Genomic DNA, 27284 nt, shown 5'->3' with positions numbered 1-27284 from the left:
AACAGGGGGGGTTCAACCGCTCTAATACCAAATCTTCATTGGCAGCTGGCCAGGAGCTGAAGGCTTGGGTGCGTTCAAATGTATGTGGACCCACTTCACCGTCTTGGTTTGCCATGGTGAACCTTCCTATGGTTCAGAATTAAGCACAGAGTCATGGAGTTTGGTTATATTTCTGTCTCATGATCGATGAAAAGGAATGTCTTGTTTGACTTTCTTGGCAATAAATACAGCAAGGAAACTGGTGTAGAACAGTTTGAATTGCGTACATCAATTAGAGGAGGAGGAATAGGCATCCTGTTTTTTAACTTAACTAGTCTACCTGCTGTGCTTCTGACTGGAAGAGGGGAAAGGTACTGCCTTTGGAGAAGAGGCATTTCCTTCCAGAATATCTTTTCAGCCTGGCTTGAAGTAAGGTGGGAAACAGTTTCAGTTTTTAGCCAATTTCTATGGAGCGTGCTGATTGTGACTCTCCACTGCTCTTCTGTGAAATTCAGAGAAGTCCGTATTTGCCCTGTGATTTTTTTTTTAATTTGTTTTTCCTTTGAACTTGACTCTACAGTTCTCAGAATTAGGTATGGACAAGGCCCAGTGCCATGAAATATGACTTTTTGCAGTGGAAGCTGGGGAATCTTGTGCTGGCAAAATAAATCTGTGGTCATGCTATGCTTGAAATGAAAATTACTGTTTTATATACTACTGTGCTGTTCTTCATAATTTGCAAAAATCATAGACCTTGGTGTTAGTAATGATTTGAAACATAATTTAATTTTGAAAGATTACAATTCCAAATGTCTATTTTATCAGTTCTAGAGTACTGTTCAAATACTAACTTAGTGTTGACAGCCTCATTTTGAAGGTGACTTGCCAAACCAAACTCTTTTTGGGATAGAAGTTGAAAGTCGCTCCTTTGGTATTTTATTAGAAAGTCTGTACATTAGTATCATTAAATTTACAACTGGCTCCTAATATTTATGCTGGCTTGACGACACTTTTTAAAAAAAAAAAAAAGGGGGAGGTGAGGGAAGATATTAGTAGATGCATGTCATAATTTGGTCCTTCACTGTTTTACTTTACTACTCAACTTCTCATGTCTTCAGATCTGCAAATGCAAAGGCATTTTTCTCTTTGTTCAGAAGGGTCATCTCTGAGCAGTGGCAAAAGCAGAGAGTTTGATTCTGCAAAGTTCTGAATGATTCTTGTAAAGTCTTGATGTATTTCAGGGGACTGAGTATGTGCCCAGCGTAGTAGGGTGGGACTCCATCTGCTTACTGAAGAAAGTCTGACAGCAGCCTGATTTGACATATAATAAAATTTAATTTGCATTTATCATGATTCCTTTTCTGATCTACTTGATGGAAACTTGACTGGTCTCACCTAGTTACTCCCTAGTACTTGATCAATTAATTGTAAAGATAATAATCCCATTTTGGCTAGCAACATTCTTTCTTCTCACCACTTGTAAGTAATTTTTGAGACCTTGATATATGTATCTGTGTGTTAAACGTTGCAGAAAGTCATCTTTATTTAAATAGCAATATTTAATGTTAAAATGCCTAACTTATACAATGATGCTGTATTAATCAGAATTTAACTTCTGCCTTCTCCCAGTGTATCAGTTGCAACAAGAAGCTCCCCATCCTAGAAGGATAACCTGCACTCGTGAGGTGAGTATTATAAAGGTTCAGTTTCAGAGGGTCCAGGACTTCCAAGTCGGTACTTAATGGTGTGCAACCCAAACAGTGGCTCCTTGGGACACTTGATGCTGTGATTAGAGTAAGTAGTCTTGGGGGCACTGGTACCTCGAAACCCATTTGATCTAAAGATAGAATTAAAGAGCATTTTGAATATGATGTCTATACCTGAGAATCATTTACTGCTTTTTGATTCTTAGATACAAATCTAAGATTTGTTGGTTTGGGTTTTTTTTTTAATTTCCTAATTTTACATGGAAACATGCCTTTTCTCCTCCTTTTTGGGTCAGAAATTCACATAAGCTGGAGCAGAGCTGTACAGGGGGACTATGCACCTGTTTGTACACACCTCACAGAGGGAGGACTGAAACTTCCCCTGGTGCTGTTATTTGAGTTGTAATACTTAAGACTCATTAATACTAGTAGCTAAGCTATGCAAAGCGACAGATTTTAAGGATCCAGGCAGTAACAACAAGATCCCATTGATATTCAGTGATACAGAAGCACCTGCTCGTCAGGTCAGTTATCGAGGCAGGCCTCAGATTACTATTGTGCCCTGAGCTGCCGTCCAGCAGAGCAGCACCTCTCCAGAGCTGTGGTGCTGGAGGGTTTAACTGATGCCAAACATACATGCCAGCAAGATTTTACTCATAACTGCATCTCTCTTTCAGCTTCAGTTAGGAACCTGGGAAGCATTAATTTCAATTTCAAAAATGCTGAAATGTTAGGCTAGACTTGTTAAGCAGTATTACAAAACACAGCTCTTACTGAAATAACCACTGAAAGTTATTACATTGCTGCAATAAAACTTAAGCATTTTTATCATGTGCTGAGAGAAAGGAAATGAATCTTTGAAATATGTTAGTCACTTTGATGCAGTATTAAATACAGAGGGACATAGCACTGTCAGGAGCATTAATAGCTTACAGTCTAGATCACAAGGAGGATTACTTTACAGAATTAAACAGGCATTTCTCTGTCGTCTTTTCAAATGCCCGATTGTGATTCCGTGAAGTAGTCTGTCAATTTTTAAGATAAAAAGTAGAGGTTTAACAGAAGTGAAATATTAGATTTAGTGGAAGCACTTTTGTTTTCCTTTGTTAATTTCATAGATTTGTATTTTTATAAAAGGTATAGCTATAGCTGATTGCACTTAAGCAAGACATAGCTATAGGAGAGAACAATACATCAGTTTTACAAGAAACATTGTAGCAAAAAGTTTCATTTTAACCAGTGTTTCTATTGTTGATGAGGGTACAAGGTAGTTGTGCAGATATCTTATGTACATCAAATAAGGGAGGATGGAGATTTGAAGGCGAGATCTGTAGAAGATAAGATCTGAGCTGTGGAAAGAATGGGAGATTTCCCAGTTTTGTATTCCCATTGCAACATTATTATGAAGGTTCTCTTCTAATTTGTATGTCCCCTGTGGCAGGGTTTTTCATTACATTAATACACAAAATATCTGAAGTCTTGTAGGAGCTTAGTCTTATAATACAGGATTGTACAGAGTTCTCACCTGGGTATGGTGAAGTATTTTACTCCCTGCCTCCAATGGATTGTGCTTATTGTTGTTAAGTGCTGTTGAATAGTTGGTTTTTCCTTTCCTTTCCTCAAAAGTATTTCACTGGTGGAAGAAGTGTTAGTATGCGTGTTGGTGTATGTATATATGCATATTGTAAAATGTATGAGGGATTTTTGTAGCCTTCTGACACTGTTCATTGAGGTGCTGACACTATGCCTGTACAATCACTGTAGTCTTTTATTTGCTGAGTCTTATTTCAGAGCCCTGCTATGATTTCCTCATGTAATGACAGACTTTCTTGTAGCGTTTGCTTATAAAGGTGCCTGGCTGTTGTGGTGATGAGCGACAATAATTCAGTTTCTTCAGTTGGATGCTTTGAGAGCCTTAGTTGTGAATGTTTTAATTCTTACAGAATTAGAACCTTCATTTTTATATAAACATTTTGGTTTCTTTAAAAAAAAAGCAACCACCAAGCAAACAAAAGAATTCCCAATAATAGAAATGTAAGGAGTCGGAAAGTACCAGCACAGTTAAGGAAATCTTACAGCAGGTAACATAACAATTGTAATTGTTTTGCATGTTGACTGAACAATGACTACGTACCCTGTAGTCAGGGAGAAACTGTAAATTGATAAAGGGCTACAGTATATTCAATAAGATCTGTTGGCATTATAACCCGTGGTTGTTTGACTGCAGAGAAGTGCTTTGGGGTCTTTTTGCCCAAGGTGATAAGAAGTCACAAGCAAATTTTCTACTAAGTTCTCCTTCATAGTATTTCCTAGAATACTATTAGCCTATCCAGTCAAATAAGCAGAGATATAAATGTGTATACAGTATCTGAAAATTAAAAATGTCTCCTGCATCTGGAGTGCTAGAAATCCTTCAGCTATTGATCAGATCAGGATTGCCTTCTCTTTAGAATCAAACAAGAGACCTACTCTTGCCAGCCAAATATAAAAGCATCTGTGTAAAACTTCCTCAGATACGAATCACACTGACCACTGTAATTTTCTCATCCTTGTTATCACTGAATTTTAATGCTGTTAATTATGAAATTTTATTAGCTGTTATACATGTGGCAAATTGAAATGTTGGACTGTTTTAGGGAAGAAAATTTGCTGTGGGTGAGTGGTGTCCTGCAGGAACAAATCATCCAAGTACTTTGGAGAGTTTCTGAGTCTCCTGCATCCCTACACAGAAAGATCCTCCTGGTGTAACTCTGTGAACAGGTAGTCTGTTCGAGTCAGTGGGGGATTGGCGAAAGTACCACAAGCAGTCAAAACACTCTGCTAAGTCCTGTCGTCACTGAAGAAAGAAATGCAACACATTAGTGTCTATAATATATTTCTATGAATTTATTCAAAACAAGATTATAACATATGACAAACTTTACCTAAGTGTAAAACTTTCCCTGTGCCAGAGGAAACAAAAAAGGAGACATTCTGTGTTTCAGAATAGCTTCATCCCAGCCCCTGAACTGCAGAGTAAACCTGTCTCTGCACCACAAACATTGTTGTTGAAACTGAGAAATAAAATCTGCACATTTTAGAAACCAGAGAGAATTGAACTAAATAAAATAGAGCTATGAAAGAATCAGTTAGTTGCAGGTATGTAACTGCAGAACAGAACATGTTAAATACACATTTTCTCATTAAAGAGTCCACTTACCAAAGAAAGCTCTTTGAAGCTTATTTTTACCTAATAAAGGAAAAAATGAAAGAATACATTATCAGTGTGTATCTTCCTACTTCTGCATTAATTTGTTATAATACAGATAAGTGTTTTTCATTATAAATATTGAGCAATTTATGCAGCTGAGCCATATTTGAAGTGAAAATATATTCAGCAAGCAGTAATGTGCTTAACCTTTCTCTCTGGTCTCAGCCTCTTCTGCTAGTGTTGAGCTTTGTGATCTGCTCTTTCTCAGCTGGGTTTCTATTAGCCATGTGTGAGTCAGTGGGGAGCAGAATCTTTTCCTAAGTGGTTGAATTATTCAGCTGTATAAGCAAATTCATAAATATTAGGAAGAGGATTTTGGTCCAGAGAACATCAGAGAGGTCAGTGGGAGGGAGCAACGTGTAATTTGGTATGGTATTAGCACGTAAATTGCTCCTCTTGCCTTATTGTATCCCACTTGTTGACATAAGCAAGAGTGATGATTAGGGGAAAAAGCACTTGTTAAAGAATAATTGGAAATCACACTGCAAAAAGACCCAACCTCTGTTTTAAGGTGCAAAGGCACGTGTTGTACAGTGCTGATACTGAGAGGTGTATCAACAGAATGACCTACTTAACACAAAATGCTTCTCAAACAGATAATTTGAGTTTCTGCTCTGTTACACCAATCTCATATCAGAGCAACACACAGTGGAGTTACACTGAGGTAAAAAAAGCATTGCGTTCATTTGGGATTTTTTTATTGTGAAGGTGCAGGAGAACCAAGGCTTTTAACACTCTCTATGTTCACTTGTAAAGTTGATGTTTCCATACTGGAATTTGTATTTGTTGTGCATGTAATCTTTTCTATACACACATGTGCCTGTGCGCATGCAGGCATATTTAGGGCATCCTTGACTGCTATATGAAGGCACTCCATGATGAATTTTAAATAACTATGTATGAAAAAATATCAAATAGACAAATGATGGAGATAATTAAAATCACTGGCCTTTTCCATCCTAACATGAGGCTTCATCCTAATTCAGTGCTAGTACTTAACAAGCCAGTTAAACAGCATCTCTATGTAGTCTTGTGAAAATGGCCTCTGTGAGTAGTCAAGAAACAGCATAGACTGGGCATATATAATGCACATCCTTGTTAGAGCTGTTCTCAAAGATGGCTTTATCTGTATGATATTCACCCAGAATGACTTCCCAACTTTCATGGTAACTAAGCTCTTTTCCAAAGGAATGGCTCCTATAAGGTACTTGCTGCGTCTGCCCCGTTTATCTGTTCATAAACTTGGTTTCATTGGCTTCACCCTCAGTTTGAAAAAAATCAGGAACAAAACAATGGTGGATATCTCGCTGACCTTTGTATTTCTTGCAGGTATCCTAGTGACACCTGAATCTTTCCTGTGGCCTCTGCATCACTGCAGTACAAATAGGACATTGAAAACAAATATCTCACAATTTTTAAAACTGTGCCAAACACAGTCTAAACAAACAGCAATAGGAAATTTTTCCCATAAATAAGGAGTCCTGAGAAGTCAAAAGACTTAGGATTCAGCTGATCTTTGCTGGATACAGAGAAATGAAGTAGTTAAGGCTACCTTTACTCATGCTCAGGGATACTTCGGTCCAAAATAACTGCCAGTTCAGAAAGAAACTCTGCAGAGGATAATTACACTGTATTTTCATCTAACAGCTTTAGTTAAAATTGTCATTTTCTTGCTACTGCTCTGATTTTATTTTAAAATGTATTTCCTTTCTTAGGTAGGTTTTAGTTCCAGTCCAGATGGATATTTTGGTTTTGTCTCCTTAACTTAAGGCTCACTGAGTGTGAAAGTTAGGGTAATGAAGCTTCTAAACTGAACTGTTTTGGCTTTCAGTGCTCACACACAACTGGAGGATGCGTGGGTGCCTGCAACTGTAATTTGTAGAAATACAGTCTGGCAGGAACTTTGAAAGTCCAGACAGAGACAAAAGACCAAGAAAGCTGCATGTTGCTTCTAGCTCTGGTGCAGCTAAGGATACCTAAAGTAAGAGCAAATGCTACACCGCCTTTTATGCCTAAATTGCTATGAGTAAAGTTGGTGTCATGATAGTTGCAGAAGCATTATAGAAAGCTGGAGAACAGTGTTTACTGTCTTACATGGTAAATTTGGCTTACAGGTAATCTGTGTGTTTTGGTAAGTTCACATGGACCGCACTAAGTGCATATGTGGCCTTGCTAATTCTGAGAGAATTAGAAGGCCCCTGCTGAGTTCTGATGGAGTTGCTTTAGAGTCTAAATGTATGCAGTCAATCTAGATGTCAGAAAAAACCCTAATATTATCACAAATTTTGAAAGTTATAAAAAAACCCAAACCACCAAAAACCAGGTGGTAAAACTCGGTGAATTTGGGTTCCAGTTGCACTGAGTCTTATACAAGCCAACGGTGTTACACATCAGTATTTATACTGAACTTTTTGCAAGTTGGCAAAACTGATCAGTAGGGACTTAGTGTTAACAGAAGCGGTTATTTTCCTCTCTAACTCATCACCCACCAAAATGAACTGCAAACCCAGCTACAATGCCTGGAGGTCCAGCAGAGCTTTTGTCTGATGCTTTGCTCCAGTCATCTGCCAGTTCACATTTTCAAATGTTTTTCACACAGAGTATAATATTATAATTTGTCTTAGGATTTGCAAGTACTCTGAAGATGTCCTGTCACATTACTAATCCATTTCTGAAATTGAATGCTTTTGCCTATATAAATTTTCCAGTTCTGTCATATAAATTTACTGTATTCACTGAGATAAATATAAGATCTCAATAGACAGACAGAAAAAGTCTTATTCATGACAGGATTCTTTTTTTAACAACTGCCTGAGACTGGTGTTTTGTCTTGAGGGTTTTAGTTAGGAATTGTTGCAAGTTTCTATAATAACAACAATAAAATGTTTTCATTTCTCCATTCATGTTGCTATCTTCCTATTGAAGAAATAGCCTACATTTACCAAAAAATATGTAACACTTTTTTTCCGTTTTGAAATGATCCAGTCTCTTCAGGCCCTTTGAAAGCAGTTATCTCACTAGTCAACTTTTGTTTGCTGTTTTGTAGGAAAAGGAAATCTTTTAGAACATTATAAATCTTTTCAGTGATGGAATGATTTTTTCAAACTGATGAACCATCACAATAGCTTTTTATTTTCTGGGAATGTAGAAGTTTTTATTAGACTGTATACCAGGATGTACTTTTTGTTGTTTTTGGACATCTGAAATCTTTATTTATACTCCACTGAGATAACTGGAGGGAATTACTAATTTTAATAGGCTTTTTTTTTTTGAAAAGATGGGAAAAAGAAACTGAAGTGGCAGTTCACTGTGAATACTTTGTGGTGTATTACAGCTGGATCACTTTATAGTCTCGTAGTTCGGGTTGTATAATGTTTAATTGGGGGGATCATGATGGTTACAGGCTCTTTCGTAAGGACAGGCAGGGTAGAAGAGGTGGAGGAGTTGCACTCTACATTAAGGAAAACCTTGAATGTATCAAAGTCAACTACGGTGATTGCAACTGCTCTATCGAATACCTCTGGGTTAAAGTCAAAGGGGTCATCTCCAAGCAGGACCTCACAATGGGTACCTGCTATCGACCTCCTAACCACGATGATGAAGCCGATGAAGCGATACTTGGGGCAGTAAAGCAAGCTTCTGGCCAAAAGAACCTGTTCCTGATGGGTGACTTCAACTACCCAGACATCTGCTGGAAGAACAGTACGGCAGCTCACATGTCATCCACCAAGTTCCTGGAATGCATAGAGGACTGCTTCCTGATACAAATGTTAGATGTGCCAACCAGGAAGGAGGCGCTGCTGGACTTGCTATTCACAAACCGAGAAAGCCTGCTTTGTAATCTCTCGATTAGTGATAGCCTTGGCTGCAGTGACCACAACATTGTAGAGTTCGGGATCCTGCTGAGTGTGCTGAAGGTCAGCTCTAAGACAAGGGTTCTGGATTTTAGAAGAGCAAACTTCAGCTTGCTCAGGCCTCAGTTGGGAGGGATCCTGTGGGAAGCTTCCATGGAAGATAAAGGAGCTAGTGAGTGCTGGGAATTCTTCAAGAACTCTCTATTGGAAGCACAAAACCAGTTTATCTCCTACAAAGGAAAGGGAAGTAAGTGGAGGAAGAGGCCCCCTTGGCTCAACCACAAACTCCTGAGTCTATTGAAATACGAAAGAGTAGCATACCAGAGATGGAGAAGTGGAGGATTATCCGTTGAGAGCTACAAGGGCATTGCCAGAGCATGCAGAGATGCAGTTAGAAAAACAAAAGCCCAGCTTGAATTGAAACTGGCCGTAGATGTCAGAAATAACAAGAAAGGTTTCTTCAGGTATGTCAACCACAAGCAGAAAAAGAAGGAAAACATAGGCCCACTGTTAAATGGAAAAGGAGAATCAATCACCAATGATGCTGAAAAGGCAGAGGTCCTCAACACCTTCTTCACCTCTGTCTTTACCAACACTACTGGGTCCCAGGCTTTGGGAACAAAATTCCAGGTTGATCCAAACACCGACCCACCATCAGTGAAGGAAGTTAGTATATGAATTACTACAGGAGCTTGACCCCCACAAATCAATGGGCCCTGACGACATCCACCCGAGGGTGTTGAGAGAGCTGGCTGACATCATTGCAAGGCCACTCTCCATAATTTTCGAGAAGTCGTGGAGAGCGGGGGATGTCCCAGAGGACTGGAGGAAGGCAAATGTTACCCCTATCTACAAGAAGGGCTCGAGGGAGGATCCGGGTAACTATAGGCCCATCAGCCTTACTTCAATCCCAGGGAAAGTTATGGAACGAATCCTCCTGGGGGCCATCACAAGTCAAATGAAGCACGTGATTGGGAAAAGCCAACGTGGCTTCACTAAGGGCAGATTGTGCTTGACAAACCTGGTGGCCTTCTACGACAAAGTGACTTGCCTGGTTCACATGTGGTGGGCAGTGGACATTGTCTACCTGGACTTCTCCAAGGCCTTTGATACAGTCCCCCACAGTCTCCTCCTGGAGAAATTAATGCGTTATGGCCTAGACAAGTGGTCTGCGCAGTGGGTGGGGAACTGGCTGACAGGCCGCACCCAAAGGGTGGTGGCAAATAACTCTTTCTCAAACTGGCAACCTGTCGCAAGTGGAGTCCCCCAGGGATCAATATTGGGCCCAATGTTATTCAATATCTTTATAAGTGATCTGGATAATGGGATCAAGTGTAGCCTGGTGAAGTTTGCAGATGACACCAAGTTGAGTGGGGAAGTAGACACTCCAGAAGGGCGAGCTGCTCTGCAGGGAGATCTGGATATGCTGGAAGAGTGGGCCAGCAAGAACCTTATGAAGTTCAACAAGGGCAAGTGTAAGGTCATGCACCTGGGAAAACATAATCCAGGAGTGCAGCACAGACTGGGATCCACCTGGCTGGAGAGCAGCTCTGTGGAAAGGGACCTGGGGGTCCTGGTGGACAGAAGCTCAACATGAGCAAACAGTGTGCTGCTACGGCCAAGAAGGCCAACAGGATGCTGGGTTACATCAAAAAGGGCATCGCCAGCAGAGATCAAGAAGTCATCATCCTGCTCTACTCAGCACTTGTCAGGCCACACCTGGAGTACTGTGTACAGTTCTGGTCCCCACTATACAAAAAAGTTGTGGACAGGCTGGAAGGGGTGCAGAGAAGGGCCACCAAGATGATCAGAGGACTGGGAAGCCTGCCATATGGGGATAGGCTGGGAGAGCTGGGTTTGTTCAGCCTTGAGAAAAGGAGGCTTAGAGGGGATCTCATCACCCTGTACCAGTATTTAAGGGGCAGCTACAAAGAAGATGGAGACTCCCTTTTTACATGGAGTTACAAGGAGAGGCCAAGGGGGAAGGGACACAAGTTGCTCTTCGGGAGATTCTGATTGGACACCAGAGTAAAATTTTTCACACTGAGGACAGTCAACCATTGGAATAATCTCCCCAGGGAAGTGGTTGACTCGGCCACGTTGGACACCTTCAAGAGTCATCTGGACAGGGCGCTGGGCCATCTCGTCTAGACTGTGCTTTTCCTAGAAAGGTTGGACTAGATGATCTCTGAGGTCCCTTCCAAGCTGTGATTCTGTGATTTTACTGTGAGTTTCCTCCTTTAAATTTAGCAAGGAGAGATAACCAGGTGATTTAGATTGTGAGCTGATTTCAGGGAGGTCTGCAGTTCCTCACTTGTCTGTGAACTTCCTGGACAATTGCAGATGAGTTACTTTGTCTGAAACACCAGGCAAATTATATTCTGACACCTCTGCATGTTGTGGGCCTTTAGACTGCATGGTCTCTATAGAGCACAGATGGACTTGCGTTACACAGCGTACCTGTTGTTGAGGTCTTTTACGTGATACCACAGCACACACTGTTTAGCAAAGCCAAGGAGTGCAGGACTTAGGCACTTGCTAATAATCATTTAATCTACAACTTGAACTCGCTCTGAGGGGTTATGGTAGTGGCTTAATTTCTCACAGAGGTGGCACCAATGGCTTTATAACTTGTAAATTTAAGAGTCTTATAGATGCTTCACTGATTGGTGTGCTTAAGAACATAGCAGACTTACACCTATGAAATTAATCTTTTGTTTCCTTTTTTTGTACAAGCAATACTTAAGGCCATCAATTTCTATTAGCAGAGCCCTGAGGATGACATGATCCAAGCAGCTAATACTTTCTCATTCTGTTTTAAGCCACTCATAAGTGCAGTGTTTCCCAAAGGTCTATCTTTGGTTTCCCTGTATTCCACCCACAGGGAAAATCCTGGGATAGTAGGTTATTTTTGTCTGTACTTTCACATTATATCCCTTTCTATTTTTAACACTGTTTTATGGACAGTATGCTTACTGTATGGGTTCACTTGTTATGAAACATTACAGTTTCTGTTGTTTCTTCTAGGTAGAGAACAGACCCAAATATTATGGAAGAGAGTAAGTAACATATACCTCTGAAAGTGGTTTATCTGGACATGTTGGTTGATAATAGTTACAGAAGAGGTTGCAAGCGTTTGCTCTGGGCCCTTTGTTTCTTCTGTGTGTTTTACAGCAGCGTGTCTTGCTCGCCATCAGATTATTACTGCAGTACTATCACTTTTGTCTGCCTAAAATTATAACTGCATTTTCTGATGGATATGGATATCATTGACTGCCACCTTAAGTCAGAAAAACGTGTTTCTGTACTTCCAAAGGGTTGTCTCTGTCTACTTCTCCTTCCAGTTGGCTTTTGCAAAAGGTGTTTGTGTGCAGGAAGAAAAAGATTTGGATCACAAATGCAATATAAGTGTAGAGTGTATATGTGTCTTCTATTTCAGACTGCTAAGGCAAAGATGGCTAGATTTAGTGTGGGGAAACAAAGTAGATCTTACTCGTGTTTATTTTGGTAAAAGATGTGTAGTGTTGCTAGGTTATTACACCATTAATTACTGAGATTATATGAAATCCCCAAGATTTTAGCAAGTTGCTATAATATCCCTGAATGCTGCAAAACGTTGGCTTGCATGCCGTGGGCATAAAACATGTGAAGCCAGCAGGAGAAAATGGATTTATTTCTACATATTAAATTGATAGATACAGATTTAAACAGCAATATACTTGTTTCATAGATATTGTTTCATAGAAGCCTTTCTAAACCATTTAAAGTGACTTCAAATGGAGGCAGAAAGGGAGATTAATTTAAGCTGTAGATTCCTGCAAATCAGTCATTTTTATGTTTGTTTCTTTTTTACTTACTGTGGCTGGTGGTTTTTAAAAGAAGAGGAAAAGGTAATTTAAAAGTGAAAAGGCATGTGTTTCCAAAAGTCTTTGTTCCTTAGATTCCATGGGATGATCTCAAGGGAGGAAGCGGACCAATTATTAAGTGTTGCAGAGGGAAGCTATCTCATTCGTGAAAGCCAACGGCAACCTGGAACCTACACTTTGGCATTAAGGTTGGTAATTAATATTTCATTTTTAAATGTATAAAATATTCAAAAGATTGTACTGTGTTGTTGACCTTAGTGCTTAAACTTCCTCGTGATTGTTTTAATTTTTTTTTAAAAATCATGGTCAGCATTTAATGAACTGGTACTTTTTTACCCTAGTTAAAGACTTGGTATCTTTAACCTTCCCTAACCCTTTCTGAAGTGCTAACATTCCTTATTATTTGCACCATCAGGGTAATAGCCATTGTGTTTTTGCTGGTGTTGCTTCATTTTGCCCTTTTCCCACTGCGTTACAGATGTGACCCCATGTAGAGGTTGGGAGAGCAGGCAGTCAAGAAATAAAAGGCATCTTATGAGTTCATCTGACACATCTACTGTGTGGGTTACTTACTAGCAAGCTGGCTGTTGCCGAAGAGCAATTCGTTCTCTCTAGTCCCTCTGTGGGGTGGCAAATCAAGAGGTTTTCTTCTCTGAACACCTGTTAGCTAACAAGGTTTGCAGATCTGTTTCCTTGCAAAATTCTGGCAAGTAGATCAGATATAAATAAACCGAAATAAAAAATAACTTAAATAGTTGTATGTTTTAAATAGTTTAATTACTTCTAAGGTAATGGAGGTTATTTTGGCCTGGCTTGTACACTTAGGTACTCAGATGGGAGATGGTGATTATTAGCAATGCTTTAAAACTAAATGGGACAGGAAAACATTGAAGGAGAAGATGCAGTTACTGAAAGTTTTATATGGGTAACACCAGATCACAATTAAAATAAGAATATCTTGAAATAATAGGTGGTGATGAATTGGTTTACTTTTGGGGGAGAGTGTATTTTACTGAGATACTTGTTTCTCTAGTAATACGATTTAAACAGAAACATTATTGACATTTACACTGGCATGCATTAACAGTGCAAATAAATTAGTGTTGCTTATTAGATTCTAATACTCCATTTCATCTACTTCTGCTCTTGCAATATTAATTTAAAGCTAAAAAGAAAACAGTTTTCATAATACCTGGCTTGAAGACAAAGAACTCCTGCCCCTTGCTTCTGATGGTGCAGAAGGCACAGGGCCTATAGGCTGTGAAAGATGAAGGTGCTGAGCATCTTGCAGGATGTATTGATATAGCTTGTTTTACAAATGCTCCTCCAGTCCAGCATATCCAAAGATGGGTCTTTTCTAGGTTTGATGGTACCTCTTTCAAACTGGAAAACCTCTTTGAAAGCAATAAAATCTATTTCTATACCCAATAGAAAAGAGAATGGATAGCTGTTGGTGATCAATTTGGGAAACAGCTTCAAATGATAGCAAAGCTGTTATCATTGATTTATTTTGAGGAAATTCAGCATTTGACAAAACACCTCAGAATCTGAAACTGCAGCATGTTGCAGCCATTTCATTACACTTAAGTACTAGCTGAATGACTTGTATATTAAGGGCAGTAGTCTCGGTGGCTGCTTTCCATCCCATAGCAAGTAATGCTCTGTTGTCTTGCTGTTGGCCTTTAAAGTATACGAATGAGGGTCTTTGCTCTCATACCGTAGGTGAAAATTCTCTGTGAACTGCAGCACTGTCTTCCACACGTGGGAATTTTACTAGGATTTCTTTCTCTCTCAACTAGGAAGTGCAGCAGGAGTCTGTGTTTCCATTAACCGGAGGCAGAGTTTTGTGCAGTTTCCATTTTTCCTCTCACTGGAATTATATATGTAGAACATACCCATTAGCCAATATTCCCACTGAATGTGTTGCTGACATTGTAGCATCTCTTAAATACTAAGTAATTTCGGCGCTCTGTCTATTCATCCTGACTGTGAGAAGTTTGCTGTGATGAGTTTACTTAATTTTACCTGTCATTTATAGCATTTTTGAGACCATCATTTGTGTTTGTGTCACTACACTGCCAGACAGCAAAGGTAGCTCTGCTGCAGTTTAGATAATCCCAGTAGGAATTTCTGTATGTCATCTCCATTGGCCAGAAACGGAGCTTGTCAGTAGGGTGGTATGTATGGGTGAAACCTTTCCAAATTTGATGGAGGACTTTGTCTTCAGGGTCTCCAATTTCACTCTTTTATTTCTAGCTGTATGAATCAATTTGATCTTCTCATACTAGCCTTAAGTGCCACTCTGTCATTCAAGCAGTCGTGTTAACTTTAAAATCGCTTCCGTATGATTTTTGCTTTTCCTTATTTACCTTTGTTTTACCCTTTAGAAGGTGTGGGAGGAAAGAAAATTCAGTCAGCTGTTAGTTTTATATAAAGAAACAGAAACGGAACAGGTTTCACAGCATTTTACAAAGGTAACCCAGCAATGCTGAAGAGGTGCTTTAATCCTGCAATAAATAACATAATGACAAAACATAAAATAGAATATCCATGTTTTCTGATCGTTTTTCAGACATGCTTTGGAAAACAAATGGAAAATGTTGAGTAAAATTTAGATGCTTGAGGGTACCCACTGATGCCTGACATAAATACTTGGTTCCCTCTGTATTTCTGTGTATCTGCTCAATCTATCTCTCACTGTGTATGTTTGTTGCATTACTTGTCTGTCTTTGACAGTCTGTCAGTTGTGATTAGGACAAATTGGAAACTACCTATGAAGTGTAATTGCATCACAAAATCCTAGTTCATCGAGACCTAAATGTCTTGTGGAAACACTGGGTAGATTCAGCTGCTGTGGAGACTGAGACGGGGCTGTTTCCTGGCTTGTAGTAACTGGTTCTTCTGCTGGGAGTGCAGGCAATTCAGTAATACAGACGCTCAGCACACCCAGCTCTGTCAGGTGTCTTCTTCCTGCATTTGTGTCAGCGTGCCTGGGAATCCTGAAAAACCCAGTGCATCCAGTCGTGAAGAGCAGTTTAGTGAAACAGGATCATAACACTTTCTGTGGCAAGGTGTGATCTCTCTGTAATGAAGTATTTCCAGTCTTCATATCTACAATGGAAAATCCAAGCTTTTCAAGTTTTGTCCTGAGGACAAACCAGCCAACTCCTCAAATCATCATGGAACTATTTGAATACTACATTTGATTCCACCAGCTATTGTAGCCAATGTCTAAAATCTTGATGATATATTCATACCAGCCGTTGGTGAAGTGATTTTGAATTTAGTTCCAGTTGTATTTTTGTTTTGTCTAATATTTTGGTTTGATATTACTAAATTAAGTGAAGGCATTGCATCCTCTTCATCCTTGGAATTCAAAAAGGAAGATATCCTGGTGTTTGTTGATTGATTTCTTTATTTAATCAACTTCATCATCAGGTATCTGCTGTGTTGGTAAAGTTTCTAACATAGTTAAATTGGAAGTTAGAAAAAATGCTAAAACCCCCCTTGGCTACAAAGCAAGCTAGAATTAAAGGTGGAACTCAGAATCCTTACTATGACTGCCCAAACGTTCTATTTGTAAATGCATCATCCTCTATGCCACAAATCTGATGGAGGTTAATCTATCAGTTCCTTAGCTCAACTTTGTAAAGGGAGTATTTTTCTTCTGGAATTACTAAAGATCACCTCACAGAGAATTATATTACAGGGGAAAACCAACCACGTTCTCTCTTGTTCTGTCTCTGTCCTCATTTCTTATTCCATTCTAGACTGTACTTAAGTGGGCATCTTCCAGAGATGCTCAGATTGTCTTCGCTCTGCACTGAAGATTTGCACTTGTTAAACAATTTAATGTTTCTGGAAGATAAAGAATAAACTGTTAACATCACAAATCATGACTCCTTTGTAGACAGTCAGAATTCACAGTTATAGAGACATGTTTTTGTGAAATCTGGAACAGATTGGACAATCACACTAAGCTACAGCCTTCAGCTGCAGCCAGAATGCACAGAATGCAAATGCAGTTGGTGCATGAAGGTTCTTTTATGGACAGTTCTACTCCTAACATGGCTCTTCTGCATCTTCTTTTTAAGTTACTGTAAGGGATGCCTTAAGCTATCATAAAATGGGCAGATCTGGGGAGAGATCTGGGTAATCGTTTGCAAAGAGTTTCTCCCCAGTTATATTTCTCTGTATTAGCAAGTTCTCTGACTATGAACACACTGGGTCAGATCTAAGGACCAGTTCATAGTCCAGTCCAGTATCCGCTCTTCAGGAGCTATTAATAGCAGACATTGAAAGAGAAGTGTGAGAAAAAGATGAACATGTAGTAGTACTTCTTTGGTGTGCTCTCCCAGCCTCTGAAAATTTGCTGTTCAGGGACTTCTGAGCAGAATTGTTCTCTTTGCTACTTTTTCAGGCTTTTGATGGAGATTTTTTTTTTTATTTTTGTCTAGTGGGTTTCTGAGCACAATTTTGAGCCCTCCTAGACTTTGCTGTCTGCAACTGTAGCATGAGTTCTGTGCCTTAACTAGGTTTTTATGGGAAGCAGCATCCCTTCTCTAAAATCTCAATTTTATTTGATGCTCTCTAGTTTTTGTATTGTGACAAACAGTGAACAATTGATCTCCATTTAGCTTTTCCATGCTGCTCACATCCCCCTTATTTTATTCTTTATGGGTCAATGGCTATACATTCAGGTTTTGTAGAGAGCTGTTCCATACCCCTCATCATCTCTGTCATCTTTCTCTGTGCCTTTCTCTTACTCTGTGATGATCTTTTGGAGATGAGGGGACTAGGACTGCACATCCTGTTCAGGCTGAAGTGGGCCATGGAGTTTTCTTTCTTTGTCCTCTAAACCTTTCTAAATGAATTTTTGTCTGCTGTGGAGCATTATGCTCTGACGCTTTTATAGAACTAGCTTTAGTATATCTAAAGATCTTGTTCCTGAGCTGCAATAGCTACAGACATAGCCTAGCACCGATTAAATGACCAAATATAGGACAGGACAAATAATAGCTTTTGCAGGCTTAACCAAGGCAGTCAGATATTCTTACTGCAATGCTATGGAGTAGTTGAGTTCAAAGTGAAGATTTTGAATATTTCTTCTTCTTTAATAAGGTAGAAAAAGTGATTCTTAGCCAAAAAACTTTTCAGTTAAGGTTGCTGGTGAGTTATTGTAAAATCTGCTTTCCACTTATATAATAAGCTGCATTTTGATCATCTTCTGATGAACTACTTTTGTCTACTTTCATCCATTATTGTGCCATTAGCTTGCATCATGACTTTTTTTAAGATAGACTACCTTTTAAATCTAAAGTTTAAACAAAAGAGATTTTGTTTTCAGAAAACACATTTCTTGGAATTTGTCCCAGAGGTAGAAGCATGTTATTAGGGAAAAAGAAAATGATAATTTAAATGTTGTTTTAAGTGTGTGAGTTTGGCTAAATATTCAGAGCTGTCCTTCAGATAAAATTGATGTTCAGAGCCTAAGAAGGCCTGTGAAATTTTATCAGTTCAGACACTGGATAAAAGAGAATGAAGCATAAACACAAATGAGAGCAGCAAATCAGCACCCTACTATATTTAATGGCTGTACTTAATCATGGATGTGGTTTTTCATAGCTTATTTAGAAAAAGAAAGCCCAGCAGAGTTCACCAATGTTTACTAATTAATTAATCAGAGGATTCCACTGAAAATTTTTTGCAACTCTGAGGTTTAAAAAAAATTACAAGAGGAGATTATTGTAGGTATATGTGTGTCCATTCATATCAGCAAATCTATGTGACAATATAAATATATAAAATTCATTGTAATGTTAATTAGATGTTCCAAACAGATGAAGATAACTGAAAATTCCTAATTAACTCCTGGAGGTATTAGATCTGCTTTTAAATTTGATAAAAGAGTGGTATAGTGCTTAATACTAGGACCTACAGCAAATGACAGTAACAATAAGACGTGGTTCGCAATGTAGCCTTTTGTGGTTGAGAGCTTGTTTAATAATTAGGATGAGGATAAAGAGGAAATGGGTAGAGATTGTACAAGTGGTAGGCGTTGAAGTGTGATGGTACTGCCTGTTCTTTTGAGCAGATATCTGCTGTAGCACGTTTAGTTGGTTACCATGGTTTCCCTTCCTGCAAATTCTATTGTTGTGATACTGAGAATGAATCGAAATAAGGTTCTGCAGCATGATTAAAAAAAAAGAGGTAATAATGTAAGCCGTGATTATGAGTCATGTTTTCTTTATGTTTGGAGGTTAGGGCACATGCAAGATTATGTGGCATCAGGAGAGAATTCTTGAGGCAAGATAAATGTCAAAAATTAGTAATCCTTAGTTTAGTTGACCAACTACATGTATTGTGCAAGAAATTGATACACATGTTCTTTCTCCCGAAATTATGAAATTGCATTAAGAAACTAGCCACTGATAGTTTAAAAGGAGTCATAATTGGTAGGCTGTTAGAACATAACGCTGCAAAAGAACCTTTTCAATTTCAGAGGACAATTGCTTTAATAGCCGGATGTTGTTTATTTTCAGTGGGCTCTTTTGGGACACATGTGTAGTGCTCTTCCAGAACATGCATCAATTGCCATGGGATTATTTATGCATGTAAAATTCAAGATCTGCAAAAGGCTTCTTGAATTCAGAGGTTAAAACTGTGCATGTGCATTCTGCTGGATAGCCTTGTTGTATAGGCTGGGACATGGGAGAGGAATTGGGGAAAGAAGAATTGTTTGAAACAACTTTTTATGGAATAATAGCTGAATTATGGTTTTTTAATATGAATGTATCAAAAGTTGGTCATAGTTCATCCTGATTCCACAGCTGATCTATAAATAGTCAGGCCCAGCAAAACAGTATCTGACTGCATCCCTTCACTTTACCGTGGTAACGGTATCCTGAATTCATGCTAGGTGGTAGGAAAAAATTATAAAGACCATTTTAAAGACTAAACTTTGCATATCTTTCTATCTGTGTATTCTTTAACATGATTTGCAAATGCAGTGATTGGCAGTAGCAAGGGCTGAATGCAGTTTCTAGAAACCTTTCTAAAATATATAGACAATAGTCCTTGGCTGCTAGCTGAAAAACCTGGGAAGCTATATATACGTATGTATATACATACACACCCCCCAGCTTTAAAGCTTAGCTGGGTTAAATAGAATTGCTCCAAAATGTGATCAAACCTATCCGTGGGATAAATACATTTCAGCCTGACCCACTTTGATCGGTTTTCTTTATTCTGCATGAGATGGCAAAAAAGCGCTCCTTCTTCTGTGGCCAACTGAAGCTCTCGGGGAGGGACTTTTCCTTTGCCCCCAGGCTTAGCCCGTCACACTTCCACAGATGCATAATTCAGGCAAGTTTCAAAAATTGGCCATTCAGGTATCTGCAGCTTCTTTTAGATGAAAGAAACAGTTCATGCTTAAAGCTGTTTTAACAGGCTAACACAACAGGTATGCCAGCTAATATGCTGGCCTTTTTTTTTTTTCCCTCTTCTGAAGAGCCAAATATTTCTTTTATGAAGGCTTAAATTCTGCTGAAACTAAAGCTGTCGTTCTTTTGGCTGGGTACATCATGCCGAGCTAGTGCTAGCCCCAGGGAAAAGTGTGCTAGATAAATTTTGGAGCTTGCTTTTCTGCTCTAAAGTAAAACGATTGGACCTCTATTTAAATGATCCTCTGTGTAAAAGCAGTTTCTTTTCCTATATAAATTTTCATAATAAATAATATGCTCTGTTACTTTATCAATAACGTGGAAGGTTCAGCTACCAGAAAACAGCATAGCTGTCCTGCATGTCATCTGCCTTATGTAAGTGCACCTGGGCACTACTGCATTGCCTTCACTTAAGTATTTAGAATAATAATAAAGAGCTACTAACCTTAATGAGTAATTAACTGGCTACCTAGGCCCTCCCACAGACTAGAATGCTTTTTTCCTTATGGTTCATGTCTTCTTGCAGTGTTCCTGTTCTCCATCCCTCCTCTTCCCATCTGTTGTTGTTGTCAGCTCTGTTTTCTTTTGGCTAGAGTGTCTAATTTATCTTTGGCAATTCGGTTTGCTGCAGTCTTTCTCCTGCTCATATAAGTTCTGCACTTCTCAGAGGAATATGCTTTGGTGGTGTTGTGAACTTTTTGGTAACTTGTCCAGGAGCTGTCTGTGCTCAGTGCATATAGCTCATGTTCATTTTATGCCGTGTCCTTCACCTCCGACTATAGCTCCTGCTGTGCCACAAAGGTCTACTGTAATCTGGTGCTCAGTAGAGGCACTGGGCTTGTGGTGAGGCACTGTGGTGGAGCTCAGATCTAGGCTCACTTCTTGGCTTCATGTATGACTTGGCTTGAGGCTTTTAGGTTCTCCATGCCTCATTTCTCCATTACAGAGGATATTTTCTTTCCTGTATTGTCTCACGTGCCTGTTCAGTACAAAAGTCTAGGGTCTTTTAAAAATGGCCCAGACAAACTCAAAAGTTGTACCCCACCCCGCAGCCTATAGCCAGTCACAGCTCCTGAGCAGGAATCTGTGTTGTACTATTTTTATTGTGTATAACGTCTGCCTTGTTTGAAGCTTTTAGGCACTGTTGGAGTTGAAGTAGTAAAAAGTCAAATTATAATGCAATCAGTTTATAATCAAATTGTGTATACATGTACATAGCTTACGTTGCACTCTCTTCTCCCCTGTTCCCTTCCCTGTCAAAAGGATACATATCTTTGCTGTCTTCTGCAGGTTCTACTGGAATGCCTTTTTGCTCTATTGCTTTTAGAAAATGCTAGTTAGAAATATATCTTCAAGTAGTCCTTTTGATTGGCCTCTTCTTTTGTATGCTTTTGAAATATGTATTTATAAACCTTTGTGTTTGGAGAAACAACTTTTTTCTTGTGCTTCATCAATAAGCAAAGAAGTCCTTCAGCTGTAGATACTATGGATGCTTTATAAATATGTTTTCAAAATTACACACAATAGCTTCATATTGTTGTTTAATCTCATAACTGTTTTCATAAAAATATTTATTAATTATTCAAACACTAAAACAAGTGATGTCAATAAATGTTAGCTGGCCCAGTTTTCCTCTTCCTCTCCCTCTTTCATACTTGATGTAGCTCAGCTGAGTTAAGTATAGTTCCTTCTGATTTGATGGGTGCTAGGAAGAGAATCAAGCAAATTTTTTTTTCTTTTACAACTTGAATAAATGAACACTAACAGTTTCAGTAATAAATTGAGATCTGCCCCACCTACTGCTGCACTTGCATGAAGGAAGAAATTGTATTCTAGAAAAACAGAATATAATAACAGAAACACTATCGATCTTTATTGATAAGCTGTTAGTAGCCCCAAAAACTCCAACAGTGCATATTGTATATGCAGGAACCATTTCATTTTGCATTATTATGCTTGTTTATTGTTAAGGAATGCACTTTGAAGAAAAACCATTTTAGAGAGCAGGATGAGTATATTGGTGAATCTCACTGTTCGTGGAAAAAGCGGTGAGTGATTACTAGAAGATCAGAGGTAGAATACATTGAGAAAACAAGTAAGTAGCAAACTGTAATAGCTTTAAGTAAGTTAAGTAAACCTGCACTGTAAGGTTGGGATTAACAGTGACTTAAGGCAAATCAGATTTGATGAAATCTCTCTGGAACAGAAATCTTACTGTACCTATTTTTAATCTTAGGGAAACTTTGAGACCTTGAACAACAACATTAAAAAACAAAACCAAAACAGGAACATCAACAAATACAATGTTTTTCCACTCAGCTCTCCAAAAACCCTTTTTGCACTTGTAAAGCTATTTTATGATAAGGACATTTCTTTGGGTTTTCACTTTGTCTTCCACTCGGGTTTCCTTGATGTACTGAATTAAAGTGTGCATATTGTCTAAGTAAGATAAATTAAGAGCAAATTGCTTCTAGTGTGAGAAAACCTGTAGAAGCAAAAAAGAAATGTGACAGTCATGAGTAACTTACAGCAGCTTTTCCTACAAGGGTTGAAGTGAAACAAAAATGAACATGTTTGAGCATTATGCTTTGGCAATTCTCTTTCCATGGTATGCATGGTTGCAGTGGAATTTCTGTTACAGATCTGAGGATATTCTACTTCTAAATGTACCAGAAAAACAATGTCATACATGACCTAAAATGAAAACGTTATACATAGGCAGAGTAAAATTTGCACACGCATTTTGAAGTTTGCTTAACAGACACTGGTGAGGGTTGATACCTTAGCTTAGAAGAATTAAAACACAGTTCTGCTTTAAAGTAATATAAAAGGTCTCAGTAGCATGAAGTCACACTCTAAAATTAACTCTTGGACAAGATTTCTTAAAAGTTTTTGGTAAAGAAACGTAGCTATTTGCTTAATATGAAACTGTGAAAGTTACTAACATCCCTGCTAGTAACGTTTCTGGAAGGTGTTTATTCTAGGCATGTTGACATAGGTCTCCAAATACTGCTTTCATTTAAAGAGAAGATATCAGGCTTTTACTACTTTCCCATGTGTATCTAGACTTCAAATGCATCTTAATCACTAACCACAGTGAGTCTTTTCCCAGGAACCACGGAGGCTTCATCAGGTAGAAAAAGCAGTAAAACATTGCCTAAAACATTGGTATTGATTCTGATTCAATCATCAGATCAATTTCAGGGACTTATATCAACATTAAATGGAATAGGGCATGCAAGCACAGTACTAAGAAGAGGTAATACATCTGTACAAGAGCTTCTTTTCAGAACCAAAAATATTATTTTCAAATGATCTATCACTGATCAAGAACATTAAGAGTGATCTTTAGTGTTAAGTGATCTTACTGCATATTAATAGCATACATGGTCCTTGATCAGCTGACATTTGTTCTGAGTTTGAGGTGGTGAAAATCAGCTGTTAAAAGTAAAATAAGACATTGAGACAAAAGATTACTTTTCTTGTTATTTTGTTATTTATTTGTGAAACACACCATTACAGGTACCAAGGGCTGATAACACTTTTAGTCTTCATTATTTTCAGCAGCTGTTACCTACTGCCGATGCCCTAGAATAGGTGTCTCTCTCTCTCACTTGTGCTGTCCCTGACAGTGCTCACGATCCACAAGAAAGCGTCATTGCTCTGCTCCTCCCTGCGTGCTGTTTGCAGCATGCTATTTGCACGCTGTTGTTTCCGTCTTGGACAAGGAAGTCTGGGCAGTGATGCAGGTAAACAGTCTTCAGCCTCAACTGAGAGATTGCTGAGAAGCTGTTGTCAATGATACAGCACCAGCTCTGAATTTTTTTACTTGATCCCAATCAGACAGGGTGAGCTGAAGGGATTTGTTTTCCGTTCTGAAGGATGCCACACTGTTTCCATGCTAAACTAAACTATCATGCATTCAGCTAGCGAATGGGTCTGATCAGGGTTTAGCAATAACTTTATACGTAATTAATGTTCATCAAGCAACAGCCATCTGGCCAGCCAATGCTGCCCTTCCAAACAGCACAAGAAAACTCTCTATAGTGACTGTACTCTGCCACCTTTCTCAGCCATATCAGACAATAAGGACTTTTTGTCTCCATTTATTTAAGATGCACCTTTACATTCAATCCCTACTGCATTTGATTTCATTTATGCTGATTTTGTTCTTGTAAACTACTGCTAAGGTTTTGGAGATTATGCTATTTGTCAGGTAACTACTCTAGGAAGATGGTAAGTTCCACAATTTGCTGACCATCCTCAGAAATGTTGTTGCCAATAAAAAATAAAAAAAACAAAAATGAGCTGCTGTTGGGAGTTGGAGACCTTCAGGGATAGCTCTGTAGAAGAGGTTTTGGCTGCATGCAAGACTTGTGTTTCTTTGACAAGGAAATGGGCCAAGAGAGGATCTGTGGAATAATTTTTCTTTCACATGAACACAGCATGATTAGGAGACATTCCTGATTGCAAGTTTGCTTATATTTCTGTGGCTTTTATGGAGTGTCAAGACTCTAGTCTTAAGTGTTGGTTGAGAGTTTTCAGAAGTTAGAGCTGAAATTCTGGCACCTAATTTTAAGTGAGACTTTTACCTTCTGGCCGCAAAGCACGTTAAGACACTTTTTTCTCCAAGGGAAGATTAAGTCCAAGTGACCTTCAGGCACATGTACAGAGCTTAAGACTTCCCAGCTCAGTGTATGAAGTTGCTTGAAACTAATGAGGACACAAGTAGCCCCGAGGGGTGTTAACTTTGTGGTCTGGTTGCAGCTACACATTTTAAATAATGCCTTTGTCTAGATACTCTTCTCATCATAAAATAGCCTGTGAAAGAGGTGAATAGCTACTGTACAATTCTGTATGTGGAGTGTAAAATCCATCATCTTAGATGGTAAGAAAATGCGGATGGGCTCTCAGTCCTTCACTTCTTCCTTTTGTTTCGTCAGTGAATGCTGCATAGAGAGAAGGTTGCTGAGTCTGAAGCCAGTCTCTCTCATGCTATGATACCTAATTCAGCTCCTCAGTTCTTTATTACTAGCCACATTTGCTCTACCATTTAATCCGTTTTCCCACGTTGTTATCCACTCTGCCCCACTGGCAACCAAAGGGACTAGACAGAGTGATTGCTTTTCAGACAACTTGGAATAAAAAAAGTCTTTTATCTGTAGTCCTGCTGCTTGCAAACAAATGCACAGTGGACACAATGAGACTGTTTGACATGTCAGAGGTCTGTTTCTTTTTCTTGGAAAAACATGTAATGTTTCCCTGTTTAAACCAAAAGAGAACATACATTATCTGTGTCCTGCTTTCTATTTCTTAAACAAAAAACAGCTGGTGCTAGTGCTTGCCTTTAGGAAGAGACCATCAGGAAGTTGAAATATCAAATCTTGGCTCTGCTTAGTTGCCACGGTGATGTATAATTAGCCAGGCTGCAGTAATCTTATAGAAAGTAAACATAAGGAAATATTCTTGCTAATAGAAAAATTTAAACCATGGTTTTAAGTAAGACTGAAAGGACTGAAAATTAAATTTTAATTGATCATTTACAATTGTCCATGTATTTGCATTTGTATTGTAATTTGATAAAAATAGTATCGTATTGTGGTCAGAAAGAAATTTAAATGAGTTTGAAAGAAATAAAAAAGGATTCTGAAGCACATTATTGATGGTGCAGTCTTTGTAAGAGATTGGTGTTTCATTGATTTTTGTGGGGATTTGGGTTTTTTTTTCCTCCTTGTTGCTAATAGGATTCTATTTGAAAAACAATACATTTCCCTACAATGTATCCAATAAGAAATTAATCGAGAGAAAAAAGTTTGATTTGGAAATAATGGGAAATCAGATATGGGCAAACAATTAATTGTTCACCTCTTGCAGCTGATACACAAGCACCTTTTCCAAGTGGTTACGACACTGATGCAGAGTAATTTGTTTGTCTAAATACCTTAAGTGGTAATTGTTAAGTTATCATAATGTATTTTAATGTACCTTTGGAAGGCCACACATGCCAAAAGAAATTGATGTGTAGTTCCCCAGATCCATACAGGAGGAAGTTTTAGTCTGTTTGTGAGGTTTACATGAGAGATGAGTTTAAGCATGGGCTGCTGTTAAAGAATTAAAACTGCGGAACATTGTCAGTGAGATACTCGTGCTGAAATGTGGGTCAGGAGCAGTGGGATAAAGGTTATGTAGTTTTGGGAATCCTATTCCTTGTAGTATGTCTTAAAGACATGCTTTATGTGCAGCAGTCTGAACAGATGTACAGCACAGGGGCTGCTCAGTAGCTGGGGTAGAACCATGCATCTACTGACCCTGATGGGAAGGGGATTAATCCTTTAAGAACTTTTGTTCGTTCTCTGCATTTGGTCTTCAGAACTTTGGTTTAGACTCTGGAGGATGTTACTAAAATCAAGACACCATGTGTACCTAGTAACAGGCCCTGAGAATTTTTTTGTTCTTATGGTCTCTTTGTAAGATGTAATTATACTTTGTAATACTTTCTCTTCTAGAAAGCTAAGAGCAATAAGTGACCTTCAGTTTGTTGAAAACTCTGCTGTAAGTACTGTCAGAGTGTACGTTACTGATTAGAGCTGCAGGTCACCTGCCACAGCTCTTAATAAAAATACTTCTATTGCATATTGTCATTTAAGGCACACTATTCTTCACCTTCAAATTTATTCAGTTCTCCTGTCAAATTTTAACATCATAGTGCTTGTGTGTGCTCCATGTGCATTATTCCCACTGGCTTGAGCAGAAGACAATGAAGGTTGCTTACTCTGGCACTGCGAAGTGCTGAGCACTCTTGGCTTTTGGTGACTTCTGACAGTAGAGGGTATGCAGGGAGTAAGTCTCATGGTCAAAGCTTGTTTGCCACACTCTACACTGAGTAGAAAGATGCTTTGAAGAATGAGCCTGAACATGTTCCTACCCCTTCTGCTGTAACTTTCTGCTTTCTGAATGATTAGTATTCACTCAGAATTGCATCTTGTGATAAAATTAGCATTGGGTAAAAATGTATTTCTTTTTGTTGTTTTGTAATTTCTTGCTTCTCCATTTGATTAGGTGAACTTTTAGGTTGTGTGGCATAAAAATATGCATAGAAGTACCAAGTCGTTTCCAGTAAAATGCCCAGGTATTTCGTACACATCATGTCCTCTTTTCTTACTGAGCAGGACACAGATTCCTGAGGG

At 38.7% G+C, this 27284-nt stretch overlaps 1 protein-coding gene across 7 annotated transcripts in view; it reads left to right on the top strand.

Moving 5' to 3' along the window:
* The window catches only part of CHN1 (chimerin 1), a 106973-nt gene that overhangs the window by 24727 nt on the left and 54962 nt on the right, over positions 1 to 27284 (top strand). For 6 of the 7 annotated variants that reach the window (XM_075093503.1, XM_075093500.1, XM_075093497.1 and 3 more), the window contains exons 4-6: positions 1609 to 1664; positions 11817 to 11848; positions 12730 to 12843. In XM_075093503.1, coding sequence (XP_074949604.1) covers positions 1609 to 1664; positions 11817 to 11848; positions 12730 to 12843 — 202 coding nt within the window. Of the gene's footprint in view, positions 1 to 1608; positions 1665 to 11816; positions 11849 to 12729; positions 12844 to 27284 lie in introns of those variants that run through there. The other variant, XM_075093502.1, reaches the window with a different exon arrangement.

This window comes from Phalacrocorax aristotelis, chromosome 5, assembly GCF_949628215.1.
Source record: "Phalacrocorax aristotelis chromosome 5, bGulAri2.1, whole genome shotgun sequence".
NCBI classification, from domain to species: Eukaryota; Metazoa; Chordata; class Aves; order Suliformes; family Phalacrocoracidae; genus Phalacrocorax; species Phalacrocorax aristotelis.
This window is presented reverse-complemented; position numbering and strand designations above follow the sequence as displayed.